Source organism: Canis lupus, chromosome 9 (assembly GCF_003254725.2).
Source record: "Canis lupus dingo isolate Sandy chromosome 9, ASM325472v2, whole genome shotgun sequence".
Taxonomy (NCBI): domain Eukaryota; kingdom Metazoa; phylum Chordata; class Mammalia; order Carnivora; family Canidae; genus Canis; species Canis lupus.
The window spans coordinates 21,569,763-21,586,121 of NC_064251.1; the positions used below are offsets into that span (position 1 = coordinate 21,569,763).

Sequence of the window (16,359 nt, forward strand, 5' to 3'; positions counted from 1 at the left end):
TCTGCCTCCTCCCCCTACTTGTGCTCTCCCTCTCTCTCTGTCAACTAACTAACTAACTAATAAATAAATCCTTAAGAAAAAAAAAGAAAAAGATAACATTCTGTTAACTATAGAACACTACATAATGTTACCTAATATTATGATTATTATTTTTTCCTAATATTATTAGACTCTAAGCTACTTGACAGCAGGAGCTACAGCTTAAATTATGTGTTTCCTCCAGCAAGCACCATATCTGCACACAACAGGGATTCAGTAAACATTTGTTAAATGTGTACATAAAATGTTTTTCAACCTTTTCAGGTCTTGGTCTCCTTATATGTATGATAGGGATAGCAGTATTTCCCTCTTAGAACTCTTTGAGGGGAAATCAGATATGCTGAGGGGAGAGTATAGTGTTTGGCCCCCAATAACCATTTCAGTAATATTTGCTCTTGTAATAATCAAAATGAGTAACTTTGGATTTCCCCACTTCTATTCTTTTGCACATACTTCTCCCCATCTGTAACAATCTGAAATTTTTTTTAAAGATTTCATTTATTTATTCATGAGAGACACAGAGAGAGAGAGACAGGCAGAGACACAGGCAGAGGGAGAATCAGGCTCCACTCAGGGAGCCCGATATGGGACTCAATCCTGGGACCCCAGGATCAGGCCCTGAGCTAAAGACAGGTGCTAAACCGCTGAGCCACCCAGGGATCCCCAGAAATATTGCTGAAGTCCAAATTAATGCCCATTTTTAAAAGCAACTTTGACCTTTCTGGCCTATAATGATATTTTTCTTCTGGAATGCTATATTGCTTACTGTCCAATGCTCATTTTTTCTTTTAAGATTTTATTTATTTATTCATGAGAGACATAGAGAGAAGCAGAGATATAGGCAGAGGGAGAACATGACTCCAGGAACCTGGGATCATGACCTGAGCCAAAAGCAGATGTTCAACCACTGAGCCACCCAGACGTCCCTCTAAATGCTCATTCTTAGATTTCTTTCCCTGTCTCCCCTAAGCGCACAATACAAAAGATCTGATCACATTTTATTTCCCTAAGGTTTTTGTTTAATTCTGGGATAAGTTTTTATAAGTATATAAAGATAATAATACAAATATAAAAATCCATAAGAAAGAACTACTTCTGCTTTGTTAAATTATCTGCTAAATATAAAACCAAACTAAGTTAAACAGAAACTGGGAAGGACTCTTGAAAATCAATCTTCCTATGGTTAAAATCATTAGCCACCTTTGAAAGAAGCAGGGCAGGAAAAATTATTTGGTTCCCCTAGGCACTTGGGTCTCTTATGGTTTGGAAGTACTATGGACAGATAAACAAAGGCTTTCCAAAAATACTTCAATTGGGGGCCCCTGGGTGGCTCAGTAGGTTGAGCATCTGCCTTCAGCTCAAGTCATGATCTCAGGGTCCTGGGATCGAGTCCCCCATCAGGCTCCCTGCTCAGTGGTGAGTCACTTCTCCCTCTCCCTCTGCTCCTCATGCTGGCTCTCTTGCTCTTGCTCTCTTCCTCTCAAGCACTCCTCTCTTTTTCTCAAATAAATAAAATCTTTAAAAAACAAAAACAAGAAACAAAAATACTTTAATTGAAAAACAAATAACTATTTATCTTCAATTTAATTCTCTCACTTCAGGGTTACAGTTTTAAAAATCTGGTGTTAGGGGTACCTGGGTGGCTCAGATGGTTGGGCATTCAACTCTTGGTTTCAGCTATGGGTCATGATCTCAGGGTCATGGGATCAAGTCTTGCAACGGGCTCTGCACTGAGTGCAGAGTCTGCTTGGGATTCTTTCCTTCTTCCTCTCCCTGCCCCTTTGTCCCTCCCCCAACACACGTGCTCTCTTCTCTCTCTCTCCAAAATAAATAAACAAAATCTTAAAAAAACAAACAAAAAAAACCCCACAACTAATGTTAGACATAATAGGAAAGAAGTGCTCTTACTGGATCAATGCCAAAGGGGTATGGTCCACCAAAAACTCCACGGACAGATGGGTTCAACTGCAGAACAGGGTTCCCCCGAAGCGTCTCCTCCCTACCATGTTAGGAAAAAAGTTCCATTTATCAAGAGAGGGAAACTGCTGGGGTCCAAAAACTGATCCTAAAAGAAATTATTATAGCTGTCTTGTATTATCAATAAAAGAGGAGGTACTTGCATCTAAGTAAGAGAATGGATCAGAGAAGACCGTAATAAGCCACCTGAGTAGCTCTCTGTCTTCAGCTAAGGTCATGATTCCAGGGTCCTGGGATTGAGTCCTACATGGGGCTCCCTGCACAGTGGGGAGCCTGCTTCTCCCTCTCCTATTACACCTCTCCCTGCTCATGCTCTCTATCTCTCTTTCTCATGCTCTCAATCCTTCTCTCTCAAATAAATAAAATCTTAAAAAAAAAAAAAAAGACCACAACAAACAAATACACCTATACAACTAAGTAGGGTAATGTGCAGAATCTGCTTTTAATTTACAAAAAGAATCGATGTGCCTAAATTTATAGCCTCAGCTTTTCTTTCTTTTTTTTTAAGATTTTGAAATTTATTTCAGAGAGAGAGAGAGAGTATACAAGCAGGGGGAGGGGCAGAGGGAGAGGGAGAAGCAGGTTCCCCACTGATCAGGGAGTCCATTGCAGGGCTTGATCCCAGGACCCTGAGATGATGACCCAAACCAAAGGCAGACACTCAGCTGGCTGAGACACCAGGTGCCCCATCTTTTTTTTTCTTTTTTCTTTTTTAAGTAGGCTCCACACTGGGTGTGGGGCTTGAACTCATAGCCCTGAGGTCAAGACCTGAGCTGAGCTCAAGAGTCAGATGCTTAACTGACTGGGCTACCCAGGTGTCCCAAGCACTCAGTTTCTTGACAGTGCTAAAAGAATCACAAAGAACTTACCAGCCCAGGGCATAAATAAAAGGGGACACTGCATTCTTCTGAAACAAGAGATGCTGTCAGCTATTTCCTAAATAAGTGTAAGTTTACTTCTTGTCTGGAAAATCAGAGCTGAATAGGAAAGGAATAATCTTTGACTTTTAATTTCTTTGCAACTTACGTCCAATTATATATAGTGAACATCGGCCGTACGCTCCAGGATGACCCGAAGATATTAAGAGACTTGGAAAAGCAATCATTGTAGATGAGGCCAGTGTAGATGGAAAACACACCCATCAAAAGAATAATGTACCGGCCGCTGAACACAGTGCTAAACATCTGGGAACCAGAACAAAGAAGTCAATGAAAAATATTGCCTGTGGCTCATGTTGTGACAACAGAATATTATTGAGAATATTCTAGACCCTTCTTATAGTACTTTACCCCACCCCGGGTCAGGGAACTTAGAGTAAAGGCCAAAATACAGTAACAAGAAGTTCTCACAGTACATGGTTGCTTTAGAGTTAAAATGAATATAACTCCTCTAGAAACAGCCTCTGTAACTTCACTATAAATTCATGGATAAAAGACTTTCAGATCATAATTATATAATGAATGCTTAAGAAATTATGAAGTTTCAGTCTAACACAGATACAGCAGACATTACCTCATTCTCATTCTTCTGAGAGAGGATCCGGCTCTCCCTCAATACCATCCATACAGCAAAAAGAGTCATCAAAATGCCATGGCCAAAGTCCCCAAACATCACAGCAAACAAGAAAGGGAAAGTGATGATGGTATATGGAGCTATAAAGAAACCAAAGGAGGAAAAAAACAAATACAGAAAACTGCAACTACCACTGGCAGATCACATTCTCCTACATACTCTAAGATCAGTATAAGGGGACTTATTCCCTAGCTGTTGGTCAGATGAATTGCCAGAGAAAACCTTCCATGGCAGGATCTGTACATCCTCACAAAGCAGCTCTGATGGGATCTGGGCGGCTGCTAGCATTTTAAACAAAGAACATAGGAAATGAAAGTTTTGTCCCTAGCCCTGGCAACAGTGTGGTTCGTTCTTTAATTCCTTTTCTCTAACCCCTCAAACACTGCTCCTTTGACAGGCCAGCTTTCTTCCCTTGTGCAGCAACCATTTCTCAGCTAAATAAAGCTCCCAGGAAGGTGGGAGAAAGCCCAGAACCCAGAGCAAAGTCAGTCCTGCCGAAGACCAGCTAAAAACAAATTCTCAGACTCCTGATTTAATAATTAACTCCCCTGGTTTTGCTTTATGAAATCTGCTTTGTAAAAAAAGAAAAAAAAAAAAAGAAATCTGTTTTGTGTCTAAAATAGTCAATAATTGTGTATTTTCCCTGTCTAACTTGGAATAGGGAAGCCCTTTAAAAATATCAGAAATCTGGGAAAACACTTTTTACTTAAAGCACTTCCAATAGGGGATCCCTGGGTGGCGCAGCGGTTTGGTGCCTGCCTTTGGCCCAGAGCGCGATCCTGGAGACCCGGGATCGAATCCCACATCGGGCTCCCGGTGCATGGAGCCTGCTTCTCCCTCTGCCTGTGTCTCTGCCTCTCTCTCTCTCTCTCTCTCTCTCTCTCTGTGTGACTATCATAAATAAAAAAAAAAAAAAAAAAAAGAATTAAAAGCACTTCCAATAAATGGTGTGCTAGAGTGTATTTCATAGTTGTGAGGGCACACAAAAAAACCTAATCCACTGAGCTCACTCCTATAAAACCACCTCTTAAAGGAATGCCACGCAGCAATCAAAATGGGCACATCTTTACAGGAATTATACTAGAGTTGAGGTCTTGACAACATCATTAGTTTTATGCCAGTTATTTAAGAACACTTGAAGGGAGGCATTAGAAGAAACAAAAACAACAAAATAAAACCTCTAGAGGGAGATGATTTGAGCTTTTTTACCTGGATTTATCTCTCGGTAAGTTCCAATTCCGTAAGCATCTACTATGTTCTGAAAGCCATATGTGAACTTGTTTGTTTTGTTATAGGTTGGGGGAGTCTGATTTGTTTGCATCCTGTTCAGAATAGAGGGCACAGTGGAACCACTGTGTTCCTGGAAAACATTAAACACATATATCAAAATTACATCATCCTAATTGTGGTGGTTACACAGGTATATAAATTTATCAGAACTCATCAAACTATAGCACGTGATATGCTAGATGTTGGCAAATTGAACTCCAGTTAAAAAAAAAAAAGAACTCATCAAACTATACATATAAAATAGGCACATTTTATTTCATGTAAATTATATCTCACTCTTGCCCAGTCTTTGGAGAAATTGGAACTAGGCATAAAATCTACAATGAAAGATTTAAATTAAATGTTGGAAAGAATATCCTTATGTGAAAATATTCAATTTTATCTTTTTTTTTTTTTCCACCACTGCCCAAAATATTCAATTTTAAAATGTGCAACCTGGGAAACCTGGGTGGCTCAGTGGTTGAGCGTTTGCCTTAGGCTCAGGGCATGATTCCAGGGTGCTGGGATTGAGTTTCACATTGGGCCCTCTGTCTATGCCTCTGCCTCTCTCTCTCTCTGTCTCTCATGAATAAATAAATAAAATCTTTAAAAATAAATAAAGAAATAAATAAATAATAAAATGTGCAGCCAAAGGAAACATGGAACTTCTTTGTCTGAGATATCCTCATCTGTCTTTCTAAGAGCATCATTGTTTTGTCCTCCTTTTATGGAGAAAGCAACATATCTTTTTGAACTCTTAATTACTAGACAGGGTTATCCCTCAGAAGCAGTCTGATGGGGGAGACTGGGTATCTCAGTCAGTTAAGCATCTACCTTTGGCTCAGGTCATGATCCCAGAGTCTTGGGATCAAGCCCCAAGTCTGGCTCCCTGCTCAGTGTGGAGTCTGGTTCTCCCTCTGCCCCTCACCCAGCTCATGCTCTCCCTCCTCTCACCCTCAAATTTCAAAAAAAAAAAAAAAAAAAAGGCGATCTGAAGGACATAGAGAACGGATAAGAAAACTGATATTCTGGTCAGGAGCCATTCTGAAGAATCATGGGTATATGACCAAGTCATTTTGTCCATTTTTTTTTAATCTTTTAAGATTTCTTTATTTTGAGAGAAAGAGAGAACTCATGTGTGTGCACACATGAGGGGGAGGGGCAGAGGGACAGAGAGAATCTCAGATTCCTCACTGAGTGGGGAACCTCATTCGGGACTTGATCTCCTTACCCTGAGGTCATGCATGACCTGAGCCAAAATCAAGAGTCAGACACTCAACCAACTGAACCAGCCAAGTACTCGGTTATTTCAAGTTTTTTGAACTGTAGTTTCCACATTTGGAAAACAAGGTTATACAAAATGTATTGTTAGGACATGAAAGGAGTACAAGATGAGTATATTCAAGAATTCTAAAAGCAAAAATGCCATAAAAATGTAGTCAACTAATGTTACTGTGGATGGGAACCTCTCTTCCTGGCTATACTGCCAGATGTGGGGGACTTACCGTGCCCCTTCTGAGCGCAAACTGGATGGAGTCGAGGTCAGTGACAGGGCACCAGACCTCTGCAATCAGGCACTTCTGGGTCACATCTATGTTGCATAGGTTCAGGGTGTGGTAGATGGCCTTCATCTTCCGCACCTTGATGAACCAGACACGGATGTTCTTAGCAGCTGCCTGCAGTACCCTCTGGCGGTGATCTTCTGTTTGATTGAGAACCTTTTGGGAGAGAAAGGAACAAGGAGAGATCCTTCCACACCAGTCTTAGATCTCAAGATATGAATGAAAAGAGGCATAGCGTTCTGATAAGGGTTATTAGGGATCTATTCTTCTTCTGATTAGAATGGCTTTTTGGGGGTGGAGGGGTAGTGCAAATTATAAGAAATTAAGAGTTTTAGTTACTAATATTCATTTTCATTTGGCTTAAAGCTGAAGAGAAGCCTGAGGAAAATAGTTTTTAGTTCCTCTATATTTATCTTCCCACTAAATCCACATTGGCTTTTACCTGGATCACTAAAGAGCAATGACTTTCCATGTAGAGTCTGTAACTCAGACTCAAGAAAGTCAGCATGATAGGCCTGGGAGTTGACAAAATCCATACTTAAAAACAGTAAGCTGCAGAATGCCCTGAACATAAACCAGTATCAGAGAATGATGGAAAACAGGTAGTGCTGAACGTGATCATCCATCCATGCCAAGAGAGACTCCATGCCAGGGAACAAGGGACAGGAGACACTATGGGGTCAAAAGGACATATGCCCTTAGAGGAGATTTAGACTGCCACATACCACTATTATCAGGGGGCAGATAAGGCTTTATCTTTGTGTCGGGCTTCTTGGGGAAAAATGTTTCAGTGCTGATCCTCTGGAAACCAGTACACATTTCCCTGAGTAATCATACTGCCAAGACTAGAGTGGGAGGAAGAGGCAGGGACACTTTACATTCTACTGACTTTTTTTTTTTTTTTTATATATATTTATTTATGCAGGGGATCCCTGGGTGGCGCAGCAGTTTGGCGCCTGCCTTTGGCCCAGGGGGCGATCCTGGAGACCCGGGATCGAATCCCACATCAGGCTCCCGGTGCATGGAGCCTGCTTCTCCCTCTGCCTGTGTCTCTGCCTCTCTCTCTCTCTCTGTATGACTATCATAAAAAAAAAAAAATTATTTATGCATGAGAGAGAGACACAGAGAGAGAGAGGCAGAGACATAGGCAGAGGGAGAAGCAGGCTCCATGCACCGGGAGCCTGACGTGGGATTTGATCCTGGGTCTCCAGGATCACACCCTGGGCCAAAGGTGGTGCTAAACCACTGAGCCACCTGGGCTGCCCTCTACTGACTTGTTTATCACCATTTATGATTTCAATAGCAGGAGAGGGGCTAAGCCAAGGGGTGAGCAACCTACCACTCACACTTCTGCATGAAAATTGACTTTAATCTCCACATTTCTTTTTTTTTTTTTTAATCTCCACATTTCTTTAAAGAGAAAAAGCAGTACTAGCCATTTTAGCACAAGGCTCCATCATATTTGGCTCATCAAATCAATTCAGAAAAAAAGTAGTAACTACTTCCTGAAGGGCAGCAGGTGTTGACTTCCATAGAGGTTTTAAACACACACACACACACACACACACACACACACACACCCGAGAAACTCTTGTATCACTTGAGAAGAAAGGAACAAGTGAACAAAGTTATTTTCTCTCCTTCTGGGTGTTGGCAATTCTACAACTACTATTCAAACTTCTGGAAGGATGCTAAGTAAATTTGTAAGCAATGCCCTGCTTTTCTTTTGCCCCACCCCCACATCTCATTCCTTGATATTCAATCCCTTTTTATTTTTATTTACTTATTTTTTTTAATTTTTATTTATTTATGATAGTCACAGAGAGAGAGAGAGAGAGAGGCAGAAACATAGGTAGAGGGAGAAGCAGGCTCCATGCACTGGGAGCCCGACGTGGGATTTGATCCCGGGTCTCCAGGATCGCGCCCTGGGCCAAAGGCTGGCGCTAAACCGCTGCGCTACCCAGGGATCCCATTATTTACTTATTTTTAAGCAATTTCCACACCCAACATGGGGCTCGAATTCACAGCCCCAAAATCAAGAGTCACACACTCTACCAACTCTGCCAGTTAGGAACTCCTCAACTCCTTTTTATTTTTTTAATTTATTTTTTATTATTTTAAAATTTTTATTTATTTATGATAGTCACAGAGAGAGAGAGAGAGAGAGAGAGAGAGAGAGGCAGAGACATAGGCAGAGGGAGAAGCAGGCCCCATGCACCGGGAGCCCGACGTGGGATTCGATCCCGGGTCTCCAGGATCGCGCCCTGGGCCAAAGGCAGCGCTAAACCGCTGCAACACCCAGGGATCCCCTCAACTCCTTTTTAAAATCCCCTCAACTCCTTTTTAAAGTTTCAGTTCATATACTTAGGTATTTCAAGGATCAAATTCTGATCATATTGCCTGTGCCTTTAAAAAAAATCTACCCATGGGCATCCCTGGTGGCCCAGCAGTTTGGTGCCGCCTTCAGCCCAGAGCCTAATCCTGGAGACCCAGGATTGAGTCCTACGTCGGGCTCCCTGCATGGAGCCTGCTTCTCCCTCTGCCTGTATCTCTGCCTCTCCCTCTGTGTTTCTCATGAATAAATAAATAAAATCTATTTTTAAAAAAATTTAAAATAAAAATCTACCCATGGGACACCTGGGTGGCTCAGCGGTTGGGCACCTGCCTTCGGCTTGGCTTGTGATCCCGGGATCGGGGATCAAGTCCCATATCGGGCTCTTTGCGAGGAGCCTGCTTCTCCCTCTGCCCACATCTCTCTCTCTCTCTCTCAGTCTGTGTCTCTCACGAATAAATAAATCTTTAAATAAACAAATCTTTAAGGCAGCCCTGGTAACTCAGTGGTTTAGTGCCGCCTTCAGCCCAGGGCATGATCCTGGAGACCCAGGATGGAGTCCCACGTTGGGCTCCCTGCATGGAGCCTGCTTCTCCCTCTGCCTGTGTCTCTGCCTCTCTTTCTCTCTGTGTCTCTCATGAATAAATAAATAAAATCTTTAAAAAATAATAATAAAAATAAATAAATAAATCTTCAAATTAATTAATTAATTACTTAATTAAAATCTACTCATAAGTCTAGGAGGGGATAAGATGGCCCTAGAACCCAGAATGTACTGATTGGCCTATCAGTACTGATTACCAGCAGTTCTAAAAAACTCCCTTTCTTGGTTAAATAGGTAAGCATATTTCAAAGGAGCCTGATAGGTCAAGTTGGTGGGTCATAGACTATGGAAATTGGAGAGAAAGAGGACAAAGGGAATTGAAATCGGAGTTACAACATCAACATCTCTCTGATGATTTTGCCCCTAGAAAGAACTGTCTTTGAGATTAAGTACAGTGAGCCCCCCTTATTTATAGGAGACTCCTCCTAAGTCTCCCAAAGGGTACCTAAAACCGTGAATAGTACCTAACTCTATATATAGTATGGTTTTTAAAAATATTTTATTTATTCATAAGAGATATAGAGAGAGAGCCAGAGACACAGGTAGAGGGAGAAGCAGCCCGCCTGCAGGGAACCCACTGTGGGACTCGATACCTGGACCTCGGGACCATGACCTGAGCCGAAGGCCGACGACACTCAACCACTGAGCCACCCAGGTACCCTATAGTATGTTTTTTTTTCTATAGACACTTACCTATGATGAAGTTTAATTTAAAAATTAGGCACAGTAAGAGATTAACAATAATCAATAATAGAACAATCATAACAATGTGTTACAATAAAAATCATGTGAATGGGATCTCCCTCCTTAAATATCTTATTGTACTGTACTCATACCTATTTTTTTTTTTTTAATTTTTCAGAAAAGGTTTTATTTACTTGAGAGAGCAGAGCAAGAGAGAGAACACAAGCATGGGTGAGGGGCAGAGCGAGAGGAAGAAGCAGACTCCCAGCTGGGCAGGGAGTTCAATGTGAGGCTCAATCCCAGGACCTTGGGATCATGACCTGAGCCTAAGGCAGATGCTAAGCCACCTAGCTGCCCTACCCTTCTCACCGTGAGGATGAGAGGATACAATGCCTACCTGAGATGAAGTGAAGTGAATGATGTAGGCATAGGACACAGTATTAGGCTACTATTGCTGACATTGTCAGGTGGAGGATTATGCTTCAGACCCTCAATTCACTGTGGGTAACTAAAACCTCAGAAAGCAAAAGTGCAGATAATGGGGGTGGGGACTACTATATGTTTTAATGTTTCAAAAGAGGGTAATCATTACATCCTATCAACAGGGAACAAAGCTCCACCTGGTCACCCCTTCCTTCCATGTCTCAATCATGACTCCATCCTTAGGACCTCATGGTAACCATGGAGCATATAAACCATACTGGTGATGTGGTAAAAATCTAACATGGTCTCTTCTTGGGTACAAGACTTACAGAGGACTTTCTGGCTAGACCTTGTGGTTAAAATCTGAGGTGACCAGAAGGTTATACACCAACCTGTTAAGAGTGGCTGCCTCTGGAGGAAGAGAATGTGAAAGAGGTGATGGAACTGACTTCACATGTACTTTTATATTACTTGATTTTTTTTTTTCTCAGTTAAGTATACTTTTTTAAGGGAAACTGAATACTCCTAGCAACAACAATTTCAGTGTATAGCATTCTTATCACGTTTGAGGATGATTAATGCTATTTTTAATAGTCATTCCCTAAAATTTTTCCCAGCTCCAAGGGCACCCCCCGGTTTTTTTTTGTTGTTGTTGTTGTTGTTTTGTATTCTGGCTGCTGTAGGTACCTAATAAACTGTTAGTGTTTCAAAGAAGAACGGTCTTCAATTATAGTATTTAACCCCTCCCCCCCAAAAAAAAATTCCCTCCAGCCCTCTGGTACCATTTGGAGATCGTCAATTCTGGTATTAACTCCAGAAGCCATTTCCTTCCTCTCCTGTGGTGTCTCAGGACAGGGATAAAGTGAGGCCCGGAACCTGGAACATACAGACACAGCATGATGAACACTGAAGTTTCTTAACCTATCCAATTTAAATAACCCTAGAAAATAATCTTAATGTACTAGCAGGACCAAAACAGGATTAGCTCAGACTGGTGCAATGATCATTAATAAATACAAAGTGCCCTATAGATAGAGCTATAACAGATGAACTACCCCGATCATTCCGTGCAGCTACTGAATTTCCTTACATTAAAAATTTTAAGGGATCCCTGGGTGGCGCAGCGGTTTGGCGCCTGCCTTTGGCCCAGGGCGTGATCCTGGAGACCCGGGATCGAATCCCACATCAGGCTCCCGGTGCATGGAGCCTGCTTCTCCCTCTGCCTGTGTCTCTGCCTCTCTCTCTCTCTCTCTCTCTCTCTCTCTGTGACTATCATAAATAAATAAAAAATAAATAGGGATCCCTGGATGGCGCAGCGGTTTGGCGCCTGCCTTTGGCCCAGGGCGCGATCCTGGAGACCCGGGATCGAATCCCACGTCGGGCTCCCGGTACATGGAGCCTGCTTCTCCCTCTGCCTGTGTCTCTGCCTCTCTCTCTCTCTGTGACTATCACAAATAAATAAATAAATACCTTAAAAAAAAAATTTTAAAAAATAAATAAATAAATAAATAAATAAATAAATAAAAATTAAAAAAAAAATTAAAAAAATTTTTAAAACTCAGTAACACAAATCATATTGTAAATTACTAGAGAAAAATGGCATGGAAAAGAGCTCTTATGGGCAGAATTTCAGAAGTGTATGGGCACAGTGCCTGTAGCACACTGCTAGGTACACAAGCTCATTGTCTTAGAACAATGTAGCATTTATAAACCATGAGTCTCAATTACTTTTTCCAAAGCAAGGAAATTGTGGTTTTGACAGTACTCTTAAAAATGAACTTAGGTCATTTCTAATTGTTTAAAATTGCTTTAATATTATTAAAAGATACATGCACTGTATCAAAGTAGACTAAAAGAGTTCTTGTTTCACTCTTCTATACTCAAGGCTTAACAGTTAGGCAGCCTGGCTGCATCCTCAGGGAAGCACATTTCTCTTACCCTTCGCAGATTTTCTTGACTCTGTTTTTTAGCTGATCACCTTGGAAGAAAATGATGAATACAGACTTGTGCACGTAGTCACCCTGGGCCCCAAACCCAAAACAGAGAATTCAGACTTCTGGTCTGGAAGAAAATTTCTTAAATATCCTACTTTTTTGGTGATATAGGAACAATGGGAGTCTTTGAAGGACCCTGCACTTGAACCATCATCCTCAATCCATTTAAGCTCTGCTGTAAGAACATTTGCCCTGTAGTCTCTAATTCACAAAAAAAACCTTTCTGTATTTGTTTTTAAACTCAATCATGAGCTGAACACAGATGCTACAATGATTCTCCTTGTAGCACCATATAGCCCTTTTTGCCAGTTCAATTTCAAACTTACATTGTCTGAGTAAGCACAGAGAGAAAGGAAGCCATCCCTGTTTGTTCAATGCTTAGAAGTTCCCAGGTAAAGAGACTGAGTAACTATAAGGAAGTGAAGGTTTGGGAAGAACACTGATACGGAATCTCATGCTTCATGCTAAGTTTGATCTAATGGGCACAGGGAGGAGGACAATCCACTCCAAATACCAAGTTCATATGTGAAGTCTGACACAAGGACCACAGGGAAAGATCAGAAAAATAAGCTTAATTGGGTGTTAACCAGGATTACCTCTGGTTGCCTATATTTTCTATTCCTAGAGTTTTTATAATAAAAAATAAACTATAGAAGGATAAAAAGAGATGAGTGAAGAAAATGAGGCAAAGAGTCTTAAATCCCTAAATTCCCCAGGATGTAGAATAAACTGGAGCACATTCTTTGTGCAGCCACTCTGCTGTAGCTATCCAGACCCCTTTCCTTAATTTGTTGATAAAATAATGTTTCTATTGCTCAGAAACTTGGCTGAATATTCCTGAGAACAGCCCCACATTAGAAGTCACTGCAGAATGCAATGTCTCCACAAGGCAAGCACAGCTTTCAGTGAGTCTATACAACTGCTCCTCGGTTGGGGCTCACCGAACCCTAAGTGTCATCACTCTCCTGTTCAGGAGGATAAAAAGAGAAAAGCCTCAAATACGCAGACCATTTTCAGTTGCATGACCCATCCACTCTGACAGTCGCACAATTCAATCTTTCCTTGGGGAGCAAAGAATACTAATTTAAGAAAATCCAAAAGATAATTTTCAATAGAAAAACCAAGCTCAGGCTTCCACATAATATCAATACAAAAGTAAAGTACATTTCTTTGCAGAACATTTCATCTTCCTTGCTTGTGATCCTTGAAATTAGGATTCACCATGCTGAATGTAGGTTGATGTTCAATTATGTCCCATTATGTCACATGCCAAGATGTTCAGCATTCTTACTTTGCAAAGCACTGGGTAGAGAAGATCATCCTACCTTGCACAATATATTATTTTTAAACCAAGTTTCTAAATCTCTAAACAAACAAGTAGACAAAAAACTTTACCAACTAAAAATTTCATAAACTTATAAAGCTCATAATTGAGGAGGACCCCTCTCTTCTTTGAACACACTGAGAGTAGCAAACTTGGAACCAGATGTCTTGCTCTAATTTTCATAGAAAGTTAATTGTGACCTCTGATAAGTAACAGAAAGTATATATAGTTGAAGTTTAAAATAACGGGAAAAGAACATATGTATAGTCCAAATAATACCAACATAGGTGAGGCTCGAAAATGTCAATGCATATGTCAGTCTATAGTGTATATACACATATAATGGGAGTTAAGAGGAAAAGAGCAGTATTTCATATTCTCAGATCAAGGCAGAAGTAAGCACAGGGCTCCTCCTCTGTGGGAGGTCAGATTTAGGTGATACTATGCAGTGTTACTGCTCTGAGCTCCATTTATAAGACCTCCATGGGACGCAATTTCCTTGTCTTACAGTCACAGGATCCTCCAGGGGATTCTCGATTTCAGCCTGTCGCAGGAACACATTTCCCCGGCACACCCGCCAAAGCATGCGCTCAAAAGTAGGGATGCGCTCCCGGTTAATCACACCGGCCACGAAGCTGTGGGGGAGAAGAACCAGATGAGGAACTCTATTCCACACCATGAGATGGAAGGCTTGAAGACAAAGAAGACAAGTGAGCGGAGAGGGGCAAAAATGACAAACACAAGTCTATGCAATGTTATATCAAAAAGGCTCCCAAAGTCTTACTCCCAGGACCAGGAGAGGGTTGACAGAACAGCTGAGGAATTGAATCTGAAGTGACTTAGGAACACCTCTCAAGGGCAGCCTGGGTGGCTCAGCGGTTTAGTGCCACCTTCGGCCCAGGGCATGATCCTGGAGACCCAGGATTGAGTCCCACGTCAGGCTCCCTGCATGGAGCCTGCTTCTCCCTCTGCCTATCTCTCTCTCTGTGTCTCTCATGAATAAATAAATAAAAATCTTAAAAAAAAAAAAAAAAAAAGGAACACCTCTCAAGAGGCTCAGAAGAGAACACATCCTGGAAACAAGTGAATGCCAGCCTCACTACTCTTTTGACAGCAAAAATGAGGGTAACCCCACTGAGTTATGGAGGGTTGAAGTAATACTTACCCAAGTCGTAAAGGTGTGCCTCTTCCCATCTCACTTGGCTCCAAGAGGGACGAGGACTCTTCCAACAAGTCTGGATCCGCCATCTGCTGATGATGCAATTCAGCCTGAATTCACAAATCAATTAATATCTAATGAAAATAGTTAGTGGCATGCAGGGAACGAGGAACCAGGAGATAAGTTCAGAAAAATAAAGACAGAAAAAAAACACAAACCACCAAAAGAGAAGACATACCCACAGAAAGAAGAATAGGGGAAGAAAACAAAGGAAAGAAACAAGAGGAAAAGAAAGCTTAACTGCCCCAGTAAAGCATCTGGGGAAATGGTTTTTGAAATACAGAATAAAGGAAAAAAACACTAAATAATGGTGACAATGTATAAATCTGTTACTTGGTGGAAACCATTTTTTTCTGTGTTTCCCTGAGTGAGCCATGAAAGTACCAAGAAATACCTTTGCATGTGGATGAAAACTGAAATGTTTCTCCGTTTTCAGCAAAACCAAAACAGCTCTGAAGATACTCTCAACATCAGATTTCCAGGCAGCTACAGACTAGAACTTCCCCTGGGTGAAAATGTGAAAGATGGAGACTTTCTTTCCAAGAAGAAAGCAAGGCACCAGCACTGCCCTGAGCACAGTATGATCAGGAGAAAGGGGAAGGGGTACCTCCATGTGTCTGGGTTTCCATGATCTTCAAAATTCAGAACATGAGAGCTTTCAGCATGGCCACTGTATAAAAATACCCCAAGCCATGGGATTTAAAAAGTATTTCTTTCTCCAAAAGGAGAAGCAGCACAGTAGCTGAGCTGGCCTGGTCCTCCCCTGAATCAACAAAGGGAAGAAAAAGTAAAAACCCATCTGAATGTCCTAGTTTCTGACCAGGAATCTAGGAATATTAAAAAGTTCATGTTAGAAAAAAAAAAAGAAAAGAAAAGTTCATGTTAGGGTATATAGTTTAAGGGTCACTAAGAACATAGCTGAATCAATAATATAAATCAAGTGAAGATAAAGTAAACAATATAAGTCAATATAAAGCACGTAAGCTAGTTTAACTGTTTAGATTTCAAATGATTTCCACCATGACAGTTTATACAATGAAATGAAGGAGGAGAAGGACCTTCTCAGATGGAGGTCTATACTTCCTAGACTCTCTCTATCCAACACATCCTACCACCTTTTTATTCTTATCAGGAAGGAGAAGCTGCTCTAAAAAATAAAGGCCAATCAACTTCTCTACCACCTAATATCCTCAACTTTAATATCCACACATTGCTTGCTTGACCAAAGACTAGAAATAAGCCATAATAATCTTCCTTTTCAAAAATAAAACTGAAGGGCAGCCCGGGTGGCTCAGCAGTTTAGCACTGCCTTTGGCCCAGGTCATGATCCTGGAGACCCGGGATTGAGTCCTGCATCGGG

The 16,359-nt window shown here is 41.2% G+C and overlaps 1 protein-coding gene across 15 annotated transcripts in view; it reads right to left on the minus strand.

The window, feature by feature from the left end:
* Positions 1 to 16,359, minus strand: part of ATP6V0A1 (ATPase H+ transporting V0 subunit a1) — a 64,508-nt gene that overhangs the window by 23,197 nt on the left and 24,952 nt on the right. For 10 of the 15 annotated variants that reach the window (XM_049114689.1, XM_025440772.3, XM_049114688.1 and 7 more), the window contains 9 exons: positions 14,946 to 15,049; positions 14,289 to 14,415; positions 12,401 to 12,483; positions 11,245 to 11,338; positions 6,363 to 6,575; positions 4,798 to 4,948; positions 3,529 to 3,668; positions 3,043 to 3,200; positions 1,948 to 2,038 (listed from right to left, as the gene is read on the minus strand). In XM_049114689.1, the coding sequence (XP_048970646.1) occupies positions 1,948 to 2,038; positions 3,043 to 3,200; positions 3,529 to 3,668; positions 4,798 to 4,948; positions 6,363 to 6,575; positions 11,245 to 11,338; positions 12,401 to 12,483; positions 14,289 to 14,415; positions 14,946 to 15,049 (1,161 nt within the window). The remainder of the gene's footprint in view (positions 1 to 1,947; positions 2,039 to 3,042; positions 3,201 to 3,528; positions 3,669 to 4,797; positions 4,949 to 6,362; positions 6,576 to 11,244; positions 11,339 to 12,400; positions 12,484 to 14,288; positions 14,416 to 14,945; positions 15,050 to 16,359) is intronic. The other 5 variants (XM_049114691.1, XM_025440775.3, XM_049114690.1 and 2 more) reach the window with 1 other exon arrangement.